The sequence below is a fragment of the Hippocampus bargibanti genome, linkage group LG01 (assembly GCF_051943395.1).
Source record: "Hippocampus bargibanti isolate YZ-2025 linkage group LG01, ASM5194339v1, whole genome shotgun sequence".
NCBI classification, from domain to species: domain Eukaryota; kingdom Metazoa; phylum Chordata; class Actinopteri; order Syngnathiformes; family Syngnathidae; genus Hippocampus; species Hippocampus bargibanti.
In genome coordinates this window covers 3,387,360-3,402,671 of record NC_142734.1, presented here as the reverse complement: position 1 = coordinate 3,402,671, position 15,312 = coordinate 3,387,360, and the positions used below count along the sequence as shown (strand labels likewise).

The 15,312-nt window shown below is 39.3% G+C and overlaps 2 protein-coding genes across 6 annotated transcripts in view; one reads left to right on the top strand and one right to left on the bottom strand.

Annotated features, from left to right (window-relative positions):
- The window catches only part of nkain4 (sodium/potassium transporting ATPase interacting 4), a 42,601-nt gene extending 29,632 nt beyond the window's left edge, over window positions 1–12,969 (top strand). Inside the window, exons 6-9 of one of the 5 annotated variants that reach the window (XR_016114254.1) lie at window positions 1,595–1,679; window positions 3,308–5,830; window positions 8,976–9,160; window positions 12,875–12,969. Coding sequence is in view for 2 of the 5 variants with exons in the window: in XM_088990512.1 (XP_088846638.1) it covers window positions 1,595–1,679; window positions 3,308–3,317 (95 nt within the window). In the remaining 3 variants the exon portion in view is untranslated. Of the gene's footprint in view, window positions 1–1,594; window positions 1,680–3,307; window positions 6,946–7,011; window positions 7,322–8,975; window positions 9,161–12,874 lie in introns of those variants that run through there. The other 4 variants (XR_016114256.1, XR_016114261.1, XM_088990512.1 and 1 more) reach the window with 4 other exon arrangements.
- Window positions 7,012–14,547, bottom strand: birc7 (baculoviral IAP repeat containing 7). The gene is made up of 7 exons (XM_088990491.1): window positions 12,770–14,547; window positions 10,994–11,093; window positions 10,834–10,915; window positions 10,675–10,720; window positions 8,930–9,139; window positions 7,365–7,427; window positions 7,012–7,271 (listed from the first exon to the last, which is right to left on the bottom strand). The coding sequence occupies exons 1-7, from the start codon at window positions 13,308–13,310 to the stop codon at window positions 7,063–7,065; spliced, it is 1,251 nt and encodes a 416-aa protein (XP_088846617.1). The 5' UTR covers window positions 13,311–14,547; the 3' UTR covers window positions 7,012–7,062.
- Between the last annotated feature and the right edge of the window lie 765 nt (window positions 14,548–15,312).

Below are 15,312 nucleotides of genomic sequence, written 5' to 3'. Positions count from 1 at the left end.
ACGTCTTGTGGTACTCCATGCTTGTGTCGTGTCGCCATCATCCTGCCAGTATCTCTCAGACACAGTCGCTTACTCAAATACAGTGATACCTCAGCTTACGAACTTAATTGGTTCCCAGAAAGTGTGTGTAAGGCGAAAAATGTGTCTTCCAAACATTAATTTCCCATAGAAAACCATTAAAAATGAGAATAATCCGTTTCGAGGCCCCCATAAACATTTTTTCTACTAAATAAACCTTAAAACTCCACAAAACATACCTTATTTTATGTATAATAAATGTGCATTGTGGCGCTCCGTGTGTTTCCGAAAAACTAGTTCGTATGCCAAGATGATATTCTCGCGAATTTACTGTTCGTAAGGCAAAAAGTCCGTCAGCTAAAGCGTTCATAAACTCAGGTATCACTCTAGTTGGGTTATAGCTTGCTGTCATGATTCGACATATGGCATCTATTTTTCAGCCACAACGTTTGACAGCAATATGTCTGTGTGTCCATCGATGAAAAGGTTTCTTCAGCCGTCATGTGTACTTCTTTGAAGGTGTCGGACATTTTGCTCCCCATCCGAAAAGCTTCGTCAGCTAACTAAAATTATGCTGGTAGCTCTGGCCCTATATATATACATATCCCTAATGTCTAGAGGTGGCGCTGTCAGACGTCTGTTTTGATAGGTCCCTGCTCTAAAGTTGGGCAGAGCAGAGGACTATTCCCTGAAGCTAATCTGATTACTTATTTTGTCCTGACTGATTATGTCATTTCCATCACGTCACAGTTATCCTCGCTATTTTGTTCAAACAGGCTTCAAAGAGAGTATCCGAAATGAGTCACAGAGGAACCCTGTAGCCAATGACCCTCATCCTTCAAACCTATCAGTATTCAACAGATCACTGCCTCCGCTTATCCGGATGGACTCGATCAGGCCTGACTGTAGTTTCCGTGACGGTCATGTGTCTGTTATCCCACTAGTGTTAGGTTAGCAGGATATAGCTGCCCATTTTAGCTAGGAAAACGGAAGCGTCTGTTTGACTTGTGCTTTGAAGACTCAAATTGTCATCAGTTGTTCTTTCCATTTGGTGTTTGCATGGGCCTGGACACAAATCTGCTTGATATGCGCTCCTTTCACGTCATGTCTCTGGTTTCCCAGCTCTCTCTCCCTCTTTGTACCACAGCAACGTCACATCGGCTTTTCCTTCATCTCCAAAATGTCTCACAGCAGCTATTTTGTCTCCTGGACACAACCGCCACCAGCTCAACGGAATATCACCTAGAGTCTGACCTCCTAAGCGAGGAAATAAACCGAGCGGTTTGAGCGCCAAAGGTCACCTCTGTGCATGAGCGATAAAAATGCAGAGGCGGTTTTGACAGCCGGACGCTTTCCACCTGTTTCCGTGATCCCTCGGGCTCAGAGCAAATGCTCAGATGAAAGGAAAAATGATGAAATGAGATGTGATGATTCAACACATCTCCGCTGACATCCCGCTGACATCTTACGTGTGTCACGCCTCATTCTACTCTGTTGTCATATGTTTAGTTGTTTTGTTTAGCATTTGAATTCATTCCATAATTCATGATTTTGATTTTTTTTCTTTTGCTTTCAGTTGATTTTATTGGTGGATTTGAGCCATTCCCACTCTACCATGTCAATGAGAAACCATCTCATCTCCTCCTAAAGCCCGTGTCCCTGTAAGTACAGACGTGTTGTCAGTCAGCCATCTTGTATTACTGTATGTGATTCCGACACGGTGAGCCAGACGCATTTGAATATTCCCATCGTTTTGAGTGCTTGCTCACATTTGTCATTTTTAGGCCAAAGTTACCCTTCCTTCGTCAGTGTTCCATATTCCACCATAACCACTCCCCGCCCCTTCCCGCGTTACTCATCAATGACAAGCAACGTTTTCAGGTCCACTTTTAAGCAGGAATGCTGAAAGAAAATGACGGTCGCTCACACAGAATGGGGAAGTTGAGTGCAAGTGTTTCAAATAACACTGCTTGCACTTGTGTCTTGGATGATGCATTAATCCAGGAAAACTATGTATATGGGTGCGAACGTGTTGGACAGTCAGATATATAAATATTTGTCCCAATATTTATGGACCTGGCTGGATGTCAGAAGGAAACCCCAACCCAATGTTATTCTCAAAAATTAATCCTTCCTTTTGTTCGTCAGACTATTGCTAATCCTATTTACTTTTAGTACCATATTCCAAGAGCGTACACTGTGGAAATAATAGAAAATTTGGCACACTCCAACCACCATGTACTCCGTGTATTGCATATTATAAATAGTTGCATAAATAAATAAAAATGAAATAAAAATGAATAAAATAACATTACATTACATTACATTACAATACATTAAAGTAAAGTAAAAATAAAGTAAAAGTAAAATAAAAGTAAAAGTAAAATCACATTAAAATAAAAGTAAATTAAAATTAACAATTTACAATTACATTAACAATTAACACATACAAACAGAAACAGAAATAGAAATGAAATTAATAGAAATAATATAAAAAGAAAAGAAAAGAAAAATATATGTAATACAAAAATAAAAGAAAATAAAAGAAAATAGAATAGAATAGAATTGAATTGAAACAAATATACAATTAAATTACAATAAAAATAAAAATTCAAATTCAAATTAGATAAAAATAACCAAAAAATAACATAAAATAACATAACAATAAAATTAAATTAAATTAAATTAAATTAAATTAAATTAAATTACACATAAACAACATATAAACTACAGATAAACTACACAAAAAATTAAATAATAAAAATACAAAAAAATATATAAAATAAAAATACAATACAAATAAAATACTAATAAAATAAAAGTAATTAAAAAAATGTAACTTTTTGCATGGAATTCTTCTGAATTGAATGATGGTTTCATATGCGTGCTTCACATTATTTCAGATTTGCGTCGGTTGACAATTTACGCAGTTCTCCAATGCCTTGAAAAAGAAAAGTGCATATGAACAATTCCTAGCGCACAGCAAATACTTACCACTTAAAAGGGTCTGCAAAGAAAATGACCTCATGCCACCTGTCAAGGCTGCTAAACTGCAATGCAAGAGCGGATCTAGTTTCTTTTAGTGCTAATTCCGGACTTTGTTTCCTCGCTTTGTGTCCTTTGTCTAAAATCTCACACAGAATGAGTTTTTCTGTCTGCAAAGGACTTCTTTGCCTTATTCTGTATAGTATTCTATTGAAAAAAGTTAGAACAATGACACATTGATCGGAAATGTGGTTTTTTTTTTTTTTTTCACTTTTTTAAACTAGTTCCCATGTTTTATTTGCAGGTCTACGTAAATAGAAGATCAAACATCCTGGAAGGGAGTGATTGCCGGCATTTGGTGCCACAATGTGACCATTTTTTCCCCCTGTGCTCTCACTTTACTATTTTTAAGTCCATCAAACATCACACTCACTGGTGGGCTACTTGGAAAATCCACCTCACTTTGATTGTCTTCCTCTTTATTAGTGTAACATGTTTGTTTTGGACCAACTTTTGGTAAATCTGTTTGTATTGTGTTCTGTGCCGAGGTGCCGTGGCCTTCCCATCAGCACAATTGTTCATAACATCTAATTTACTCCTAAATTTATCGTCGCCCAACATTAACTAGTATGTGGCACTGAGCTAAACCCATTTCAGGTGAATGGCGCTGAATTACAGTGCTTTGACTGTCCATCAGAGGTATTTTGTACATAATGTACACTAGCAGACCGCGAAAGGAAGCTTATCTTCAGGTTGCGCATCAAAAATATACATAGATTAATAATGGCAGCAACGTTTATTTGGTTTTAAGCGCGATATCATAAATGAGAAAATCATGAAATGCACGTTTTAATTTTCATATTCCTCCAGTCTTATATTTGTGATTATTTTCAACAACAGCCAAGTTGCTGTCAATGAACTCTGAGGTGTTTGTGTTTTTAACAAGCGCTGGTAGCTCATCATGACATTGTAATATAGAATTCACCTTACGTTGACTTAAACTTAAAGGACAACAGACGTCTTCGGACAAGTTGTGTCCATAATTTGTAAAATGGCTTCAAATGACTTAAACTGAGCGTATTTTACAAAGATTCCACCGCATATAGCAATATTTTACCTTTTAAGACTCTCGCTGAATAATCAGGAAGTCTTGTTTTGAGTTGGTGACGAGTCCGTACATGACGTCACTGAAGGAACGCCCCTGACCGAAATTGTAGCAGTCCTTCCATCACGTCAATGTATTTTGCTGTACTTGTTTGGTTTGAAAACCTCGTGTTGCACCAAAAAGCCGCCAGAAGAGGGCGACCAAGCTCCATGGAAGGAATTTATCAGCCTGTGGAAACAGGCTCACAGGAGCTTGGACGCCATTTTCTGCCTCTTTTTGGGTGATCCATTTCCCCCCAATGTTGCCTCAAAATGGCAAGGAATAAATTCTTTAATCAATGGCAAACATATATGCTTTCCTCTTCAGAACTATTTGAATCATATTAATAACTGAATGTGTGACAAGAAAGCATATTCTCCGAATCTGAAACCATTGTTTTGATTCTCCAGCAATGCAAGACGTCTTGGCGTGATGTCACGAACTGGGGGCGGGACTTTCTGAAAATGCCCAATTCGCAGCTCGTTTTTTGGCAGATTTTGGACACTTTAAGTCATTTTTATTGGTGTTTTGCATTTGAAAAAATTATACTGCGTGTTTTGGGTATTTTAGATGCTATAAAACGTTTTTCTGATGTCAGTTACGAAAGAAAAAAGTGATGTCGGTTGTCCTTTAAACAAACATTTTCAATTGAAGCACTGTCACCCAAAAACACAGTCACACAATGAAAGAAATATGAAAGAAATATACTTGTGATTTAACTACACACTGTCATATTTTAATTGAGGGCATGTATCTACATCCAAACCAGAAGAACGGTGTCGGAATAACAGCAAATTATATATGTACATGTGCCTGCAACTTTTCAAGAGGCCAAAAGTAATGGGGCACTTGGCTGTTGTAATTTGTTGTTAAATGTAAATACACTCAAATTCAAGCTAATGGTCTTCAGTTTGGTGACAGTTTAGAGATGAACAGTTGTGTCCAGTATTTATGAACTTGGCTGTATCTGCGTATCCAAATAACAACAATGGAACAATACCACTCATCAACTGGCTGCATATTGTTTACATTGTAACGTTTCTGCAAAGACATGTCATACTTCAAAAGTACTTTTTTTTCCCCATGGCCAATGTGCGTATTCGTCACTTTGTGGGAGACAAATCCACTGTTGCCTTACTGCTCTCTGGCGGTTACTGAGGAGAATGTTATTTTTTATTTTTTTTTTTAATTTAAGTGGTTGGGGGTGGGCGTTTTAAATTCAGTCAACATGGCAAGAGGGTTGTTTTTATTAGGTGGGTTACTTTATAGCAGGGGTGCTTAATACGTCAATCGCGATTTGACCAATCGATCTCCAAGGTACTATTGGCAAATCTCATGACAAGGTGATGTGACATTGTCATGAACTGACGCTTTACAAATAAAGTTCAATTTGTTTGATATATTGACGTTAGCCTATCAGACATCCTTTCACTTGATACGCCGGGCAACCAATCAGAAGACATCTCATTCGATACTTAAACAACGCCCCTTGAGGGTTGCAAAGTTAAGCTAGTCGTCAGTTACATCCTAAATTTTCGCCCTTTTTTCACCCTTAAAAGTAAAATAGAGTCTAAATAAACAGTAAAAAAAAGTATTACTTTCATACGGAAAGGGATGACTTTTTTCGCGATGATCTTTTCTACGTGCGTTTGTCTCGTCTGCCAGTCATCAGAGTGAACTCAGGTAATGGCAAAAAATGTACATACAGTAATGTTGTGTTGTGCAACATATGCGGTTATACATCCACATAAATTGCAAAAATCCTCTTTATAAAAGTTTAAGCACCCCTGCTTTAGGTCCTCCCGTGTTTAACTTTTAAGCTTGAAATACTTTAGCGCTTTCCAAATTGAACGTGTGAAGCTTCAAATGAAAAGTGTTACGAACAAAGACATTTCCTTGTTTTTGTTCTATTCACAGGCCATTTTGTTTATTCTTGGCAGCTGAAAATAGCTCGACCGCTTGTCAGATTCATCCAATATTCTTTAGGTATAGAAAATTATGTTTTACGGGGACCTGGGAACTGATTATTCTCATTTTAATGGTTTCCTATTGGAAATTAATTTTTGGGATACACACTTTTCACCTTACACACTCTGTCTGGGAACCTATTAAGTTCGTAAGCCAAGGTATCACTGTATTTTGCAACCTTTTTGAGCAACGTCACAGATACAATCAATGAATACTGAAATAATGATGGATCTTGTCTCAATTTACGCACAAATTGACTCCCTATGAAATGTGGTCCTGTTGAATGAAACATGAAGCTAAAATACTTGCTGGAAGCCATTTTGTTTAACCAGCCGTTGTATGTTGCTGACAATGATATATTTGCAATTGATAAATCCAGACAATTTCGGTCAAATTGGACAATTTGATACAGTTTGAGACCTGTTTAGAAATCACTGCTCTCGGTGTGTGCGCGTACGTATGTGTGTGTATATGTCTCTCTCATTGCCAGTCAGTATTGGAAAGAAACACGAATAATTATCTCATCTTCCTCTTTGTGTAATCTAACTACTTAAAACTGTTCTATGTATGAAAAAAGATTCTTGTTAATATTTATATGGAAAGTGTTTTCTATTTTCTCTTTCATTTTGTGCCCAATTCTAATGTGATTTGACTTTGTGTCCCTGTCCCATGTCTAGTGTATTCTTTGTTTTCATGTAAATATGTGTTTAATAATAAAAGAAAATACAGAAAACGTGTACTTTAAACAGTGTTCTGTTAACTTGAGCCAACCATTTTCTTTGTGGTACATTATTTGCAGTGGCGGACCGTCAAGGCCTGCAAAGCCTTCACTCCTAGCCTAAAAATATCAAAAACGGACTGATGTTGATTAATCAAATGTTTATTGTCGATTTTAGTTCATTTACTATAATGCCAACCTACGAGGGTGGAAATTGGACGGCGTCGTCTCAGGACATGAAAGTCCGGACGCTGCCCCTGATGATGGCTCTGCAGATGGGGCAGTGCCGCAGACTGGCCGCACAATCACCGCACACCACCAGGTGACCGCACGGGATGAACACGATGGACACGAGCTTGTCCATGCACACTTTGCATGTCCGCTCCTCCTGCAACTGCTTCAGGAGCTCTTCGGGACTTGGCTCCCTTCCCGTAGAGACTGGATGCAATATATCACGATGTAAGTTTAAAACAACAATCAAAGGGAAAGAAAGGATGGTTCAAGTTGAGTTGCATGAACGACGTTTGTGACCTTTGTCTCTCAGTGGTGACGTCCTCACGTCTCCAGCATCGGGTCTTTGTCTGATGTCAGGCTCTGAAGTTATGAAGACAGAAATACAGTAATACCTCAGCTGACGAACGCTTCAGCTCACAAACGCCTGACAAACGTCAAATTCACGAGCATGTAGTCTCCGCTGACGAACGAGTTTTCAGCGGACGAACCAAACCACACGGTCGAACAGCGCCACGATGGCTGGCGACTACTATTCGTCACCCCCTTTCTTTGAGTGCAGACGTGGTTTGTTATCGAGATTCCTTTTTCTATTATGGGACCGAAAAAGACCCCACCAAAGGCTAGTGTTAAGCCGAAGAAGACACTAAAGAAAATGACAGTCAAGCAGAAGAAGGAGATCATTGAAAATCACAAACAAGGTGTGCGTTTGTGTGACTTAGCGTCCCTGTACCAGTAAGCTAAGTCTACCATTGCTACCGTCATTAAGAACAAGGAAGATATTAAAGGTGTGTGTGTGTGTGACTAAGGGTGTTTCTCTGTTGTCTAAGCAACTGTCTCAGGCAATAGAAGAGGTTGGAAAAATTTTGTTGATTTTGATTAATGGAAAGCAGCTAGCAGGGGACAGTGTGAGTGAGGGTACTATCGGCGAGAAAGCACGGCAACTTCACTGGGATATCATCAAGAGGCAACCTGGAAGTTCGTCATCCATTGACAACTACCATCACAAAGGTAAATAAAATGACTTTATTATACCGTACCGTTTATTTCTTTAATTACAATACAGTAGCACATTTATTATACATAAGATAATGTTTATTTTGTGTAGTTTTAACGCTTATTTAGTAGAAATGTGTGTTTTATGGGGACCTGGAAACGGATTATTCTCATTTTTAATGGTTTTCTAATGGAAATTAATGTTTGGAAGACACACTTTTAGCCTTACACACTTTCTGGGAACCAATTAAGTTCATAAGCTGAGGTATCACTATATTCTCTTTTAAGCTCAGATCATTGTTTTTTCTTGTTAAATTCGAATTTATCACTGTAAATTGGCATACAGTTAGACCTCAATTTACTTACAAACCTCTCTTTCCAAACAGCAATTCCCTTTGACCTTTGACCTCCAACGCCATTCCATCCAGCCATCAATGACCATCACAAATGTAAATAAAGTGACTTTATGATACAATGCAGTGTATTTCTTTCATTACAATACAATAGCACATTTATTATACATAGAATAAGGTATGTTGTGTGTAGTTTTAAGGCTTATTTAGTTGAAAAGTATATTTTATGGAAACCCGTGAACGGATTTTTCCCATGTTAATGGTTTCCTATGGGAAATTTGTTTTTGAGATACACACTTTTCGCCTTACGCACTCTGTCTGGGAACCAATTAAGTAATGTTTTTTTTTTTTTTTACTTAGGCATCAATATTTGGTTGATACTTGTTTCAAAATGTTTCCAAACCACAGCATTAAAAATGGTAAATACTACTTTTTGGACCAAATAAATGAAATATTTTCCTTCAATATATGAGCCCAGTGGTTGGGAATCACTGTTTTCACCCCCACAGATGTTACCTGTGCTCTGTGGCCTTCTCTGTTGATCCTCCTCCTCTGCTTGCAGCACATCACTGACTAAGCTCGACACATGTGAGTAGTGTTGGCCTGTCAAAAGGTACTTGGTCTGGACCAGACTCTCAACCAGGCTGGCTTCAAAGCCCATCTGGAGCACCGTCTGCACCACCGGCGAAAGCATGATTGACGATGCGGCCAAACTGCTGACCACATCTGAAAGGTGACAGAAACCAGGTAGATTTCAGCCAGCATTGATGAAATTTTGAAGTGCCATCAGTTCCATAAATACTTGGACATGGACACAAGTGTATTCATTTAGAATGTAAACATCACCAAAATTGATTTGAAATCAAACAAACGTTATCTGAATATGTGCTTAGATGACATACTTGCAAATTTTCATGTACAGTAAAGTCTCGTTATATCGATATCAGATATATCGATAGTCCCGGTTATATCGATACTAGTTCTATGCACGCACGGAGAAAATTACATGCAAACAGGGTCGGATATATCGATAGTCCCGGTTATATCGATATTTTTTCGGACTCCCTTGAATATCGATATAACGAGACTTTACTGTATTTACATCCAAATCAGGTTTGTTTATGTGCCTCCCACTTTTGAAGGGAGCAAAATGAACATAGCGGAAATAATTGGTTAGCATAGAGATTAGACAGAACAAGAAGTTAGCATATTTAAAAGTTTCATGCGCTTATATGCTTGGTGAACATGTGTGACTCGAGTGCACAATTTATAGCTGTTCGTACTTAGAAGAGGAGTGGTATTCTAATCAAGATAACTATTTACTAATGTATCACTTAAAGGACAACCGACGTCACTTTTTTGTTTCTTAACTGACATCAGAAAAACGTTTTATAGCATCTATAGTACCCAAAACACGCCATATGATATTTTTATTCAAATGCAAAACACCAATAAAAATGACTTAAAGTGTCCAAAATCTGCTAAAAAATGAGCTGCGATTTGGGCATTTTCAGAAAGTCCCGCCCCCAGTTCGTGACGTCACGCCAAGACGTCTTGCATTGCTGGAGAATCCAAACAATGGCTTCAGATTCGGAGAATATGCTTTCTTGTTACACATCCAGTTATGAATATGATTCAAATAGTTCTGAAGAGGAAAGCATACATGTTTGCAATCGATTAAAGAAATCCTTCCGTGTCATTTTGAGGCATCTACACTGCAATTTGGCGTCCTAGAAAAGAGGCAGAAAATGGCGACCAAGCTCCCTGTGTGGAATTAATCAGCCCGTTTCCACAGGCTGATAAATTCCTTATATGGAGCTTGGTCCCCCTCTTCTGGCTCTTTTTGGTGCAACATGACGTTTTCAGATCAAACAAGTACAGCAAATGCATTGACGTGATGGGAGGACTGCTACCGTGTGTCCTTTTTTTTTCGGTCAGGGGCGTTCCTTCAGTGACATTAGCTGTCTATTAGCTAGCTAGCTAGCTTTTTGTCTATTTGAGTTACTTCTGGGTTGAGTGAACGCTGGCGCGTATGGCTAACGCTGCTCACCCACAGAAAAACTTATCCTGTGACTGTAAAGTAACCTTCAGAGTTTTGAAAGGCGCTTAGAAATCAAATGTATTATTATTATTATAAATCATTAATTCCACAAATCATTCAGGCAAAGAAAAGGGAGAACATGATCTTTGCTAGTACCACATACTCACATAAAGATTAGCATAAAAAAAAGCAAAACAGCAAATATGAATTCATTTCGTACCATTTCTGGAGCCAATTTCTCCGCCTGTGGATGTCTGTGAACCACCCTAGGGAGTTGAATAGGTTTACAATTGAATAAAATGATCATTAATCACATTTCCACCACTAAGTGATTAATAATGAGCGCAGCATTCCAAATAGGAAATGATAAGAGGCTCACCACAGTATCGCCCAGGTGGAAATGAACATCTTGGATGCTATTAATATATTCCTGTCCTCTTGACTGGATTAAAAATTCACAACTAAAAAAAAAAGAGACCACAACAAACAATCTGCTTTAATTTCGGTCCAGGACCAGGTGATGCTGTGCACGTCATTACCGTGGAAACCACTTAGCGTGTTCCTGCCATGGGTCATCTCCCGGCTCCCAGTTCCTTAACCCCCCGTCACAGTAGAAGCACTTGACGTTGTCACCATGACCTGACCACACGCAAAGACAAGGGAGATAAGATTTACAGGACAAAGCACAGTATGTTGCTTTGTGCAAGCGGGTTTGGTAAATAAAACAACTTCTGGGGAGAGTTGAGGTTCTTTATTAGGATTGCTGTCTTGGTTGGAGGGAGAAAGCAATTGTGCATTAGTGATGTGTCCTTCGCGAACGAGTTGGTTCTTAGAGCCGGGTCCTAAAAGGAGCCGGATTTGGGAGCCAATTTTTTTTTCCTCTATTCCCCGCCCCACAAATGGCACTCTACGTCATATTTTCAATTCCCGAATAAATTCCTGAATGGCAGTGAATAAGATAATACTGAGCAATACCGTATTTTCCGGTGTATAAGGCGCACCCCAAATGAATGGTGTATTTTCAAATGTTTTCCATATATAATGAAAAATGTTTTCCAAATATATAAATGATTTCTAAATATAAGGCACACCACATAATAATCATCATCATCATCATAAAATTAAAAAAAAACCACAACAATAATGAGCAATACATGAAACAACAAATAATAATAATATGACAACTGATAAATACAACAATAAACAAAAATGACAATAATAACACAATAAACCATAAATATGACGACTACCACTACTACTACGATAATAATAATAATAATGATGATGATGATAATAATAATACATTTCATTCATAACCCCCTTTCAAAACTCTCAAGGTCACTTTACAGTCACAAAATAAGTTGTTCTGTGGGTGAGCAGCGACAGCCACACGCGCCAGCGTTCACTCAACCCGGAAGAACTCAAATAGAAAGCTAGCTAGTTAGCCAGTCAGCTAGATAGCGATCGCTCTGAGGTAGCTAACTTGCTAGATAGCTAATAGTTAGCTACTTAGCTAATAGATAGTAAATCGCTAGCTAGCTATGTAGCCAGCTAGATAGTAGGTAGGTAGGTAGATAGATAATGGATAGACAGGTAATGGATAGCGGTAGATAGCTGATAGATAGCCAGCCAGCTATATAGCTAATAGATAGCAAATAGCTAGCTATGTAGCCAGCTAGATAGCTAATAGATAGCAAATAGGTAGCTAGCTAGTTCGCCAGCTGGATAGCAAGATGTCCAGTAGAGACTGGGGTTACGCACTATTTCCCTTACAGGGGGAAATGGAGTCTGTGGCTGCTGACAGTAGTTGCAAGACTTGTTGTGGCTCAATATTACTTCACATATAAGGCGCACCTGCATATAAGGCGCAGGGTCATCTTTGGAAGAAAATGAAGGCTGTTTGGTGCACCTTATACACAGGAAAATATGGTATTTTTATGCCGCTCGAACAGAAGGGAGTAAGGCTTTGTGTAGCATCAACAAATGATTGGCGTTCAGCTGGGAATGCTACAATTGGTGAAGCTTAATATGTTGCTGAAAAAAATATTAGGATTGTTTTAATGTTGGTGGAGACCAGAGTTGTAATCACCCAAAAAGTGCAGCTAAGTGTCTCCGTTGCTTTAGCACCCCTAGCTTAGTCCAGGATGTTCTCTTCACAACATCCTGACTCAGCAGGACAATTATCAACTCTCACAATGAGAGGTCACTCCCGCACCGATGAGGTCAAAACTCAATACATCTGACCCATAATGTGGGAATGCAAATGTTGCTTGGAGTAGAATATGGTCAGGAAAGAGATGATGGAGAATCAGTACCTGTATAGAAAAATCCAGCTCTGGCGAGAACATCCGCCTGGACTAACGCATCCGTGGGCCAGTTGTGGAAAGTCGCGAATCGGGAATCCTCTGCCTCCATCTCAGGGTAAACCGCTTGCCCCGTCATGCCCTGGTCGTCCATCGTCATCCTCTGAAGTTGGCTTAGCAGCTGCCCGTCCACGGAGTCGGGTAATCCGTTCAGCAATGGAATATTTCCCACCGAGCGGCCCAGAATGAAGCTGCAAGTGGGAAAATGCCGCTTGTGTTCGGCGGCGGGGATGTCTCCTTGCACCCAACATCTGAGGATACCGCCGCAACAGAAACACTGGACTTTATCTTCTGGTCCTAAAAAGAAAAACCCTGCCTTAGCCAGGTCCCCACAGGTAACTGGAGCGTCTGACGGCCAGCTGCGAAATGTTCTAAGCCTTTCGTCTTCTCGTCGCATCTGAGGCTCTTCGAGGATGCACAGCATCGTGCTTCTGTCGTCTGTCATCATGGAGTGGAAGGGGATCGCTGCCCGTGTTTGTGCTGTGCCCCACATCCCTTCTGAGGTCCATAGCGGAGCGTGAATTCAAAGCAAGTGAAACATAGCAGTTGAAATATGATGTTCTGTCGGGGGGCTGCGTGGCTGTCTATGGGAAACTGCATTCTGGAAGAGGACAAAAAAAACACCCAATGCTGGAATGTTTTCTCATTGGTAGCTCACTGAATGACTGGCAAAACATGCCATGTGGCTCCGCCTATGAAGACAAATCAAACATTTTAGGACTCCTAGGCCTTCAGGAGTGATACCTCTAAATCACTCAACAGCTGCGAGTGTGGTGTGATTTACGACACGTCCACTAGTGATGGGAATTCCGGATCTTTTCAGAGAGCCGGTTCTTTTGGCTTGGCTCACGAAAAAAAATCCTCTTATGGCTCCTCAGTTTGTTCGTTTTTTTGTTGTTGCTTAAATTAACTAACTACCAAAAATCATGTACAATTATGTGAAAAACGAATTACACGTGTAAAAAATACAATACAGTGAGACCACAACTTATCTTACAAACTTTTCGTCTTACAAACGTCAAATTTATGAAAATTAAACCTTATAATAAGCACTATTTTCATAATACACACCCAACACGGCTGGCGGAGTGATCTTCGGCGGAAGCACACGACCGAACAGCACCAGAGGTTAAGTTACCAACAGTCCTTATGGAAGGTGACTCCTTCCATAAGCCATCAACGACCATCAAAAAGGTCAATAAAACTTTATTTTACAGCACAGCTTATTTCTTTAATTACAGTCCTCGTGTAATGCGCCTCTCTTTCCAAACAGCAATTCCCTTTGACCTTCGACCTCCAACGCCATTCCATCAAGCCTTCAATGACCATCACAAATGTAAATAAAGTGACTTTATGTTACAATGCAGTGTATTTCATTCATTACAATACAAGATCACATTTATTATACATAGGATAAGGTATGTTGTGTTTAGTTTCAAGGCTTACTTAGTTGAAAAGTATATTTTATGGGAACCCGGGAACGGATTATTCCTATTTTAATTGTTTCCTATGACAAATGTTTTTGGAGATACACACTTTTCGCCTTACACACTCTGTCTGGGAACCAATTAAGTTCGTAAGTTGAGGTCTCACTGTATATCAACTATTTTTATTCATATTGCTTGATTTATATGTGCACAGAGAGCATCCACTAACTTTCACTTTCCCTGTGGTTACTCTGGTCTGATGATCAGCTATCACTAATATGCTTTTCATACCAACTAGTAAAAATATAATAATAACAGCATAATGTGATAACATGTGTCCACCTGTCTAACCTAACGCCCCCCCCCTGCCCACTTCTCCTCACTGCTACGTGTGTCTGTAATTCTCCCCTCCCTCCTCTACCACGGATATCGACCAATCACGTGCGGCTTCAACCGAAGACTGGGTGTGGGGAATAGAGGACAAAAAAAGTTGGCTCCCATTTTCGGCTCCTTGTTAGGAACCGGCTCTCTTTGTTCACTTCAGAGATCTGGCTCTAAGAACTGTCTCGTTCGTGAACGACGCATCACTAACGTCCACTCGAGGATGTCGTTGGCCAGGAAATGACTAGTATTTGGAACAAACTTAAACTGTTCACATTTTTACTATGAACGTGTGGATTCATGATAACCTCGTAACATTGCAATATTATTTGCTATTTTTGCTAGCTTTGGAGCTGTGCAACCTTTAATAATAAGAATAATAATAATACATTTAATTTCCAAGCGCCTTTCAAAACTCTCAAGGAGAGAAAGAAGTAGAAAAACAAAATACAGGAGCTGCTGGAAAGGCAGCCACTCTTACGGCGCCATCTTGAAGTATAAAAAAAACAACTACTAAATAACAAATAATATGACAACACAATGACTCAGAGAGTAATTCATTCTTCAGCACTTGCTGTACTCTTTTTGTGGCATGAAGCAGTTCAAGATGAAACAGGAGAGGATCATAGCATCCTTTTCAGCATTGGATCAGGGACGTCATGGTGGATTTAACTAACAAGTAAATGT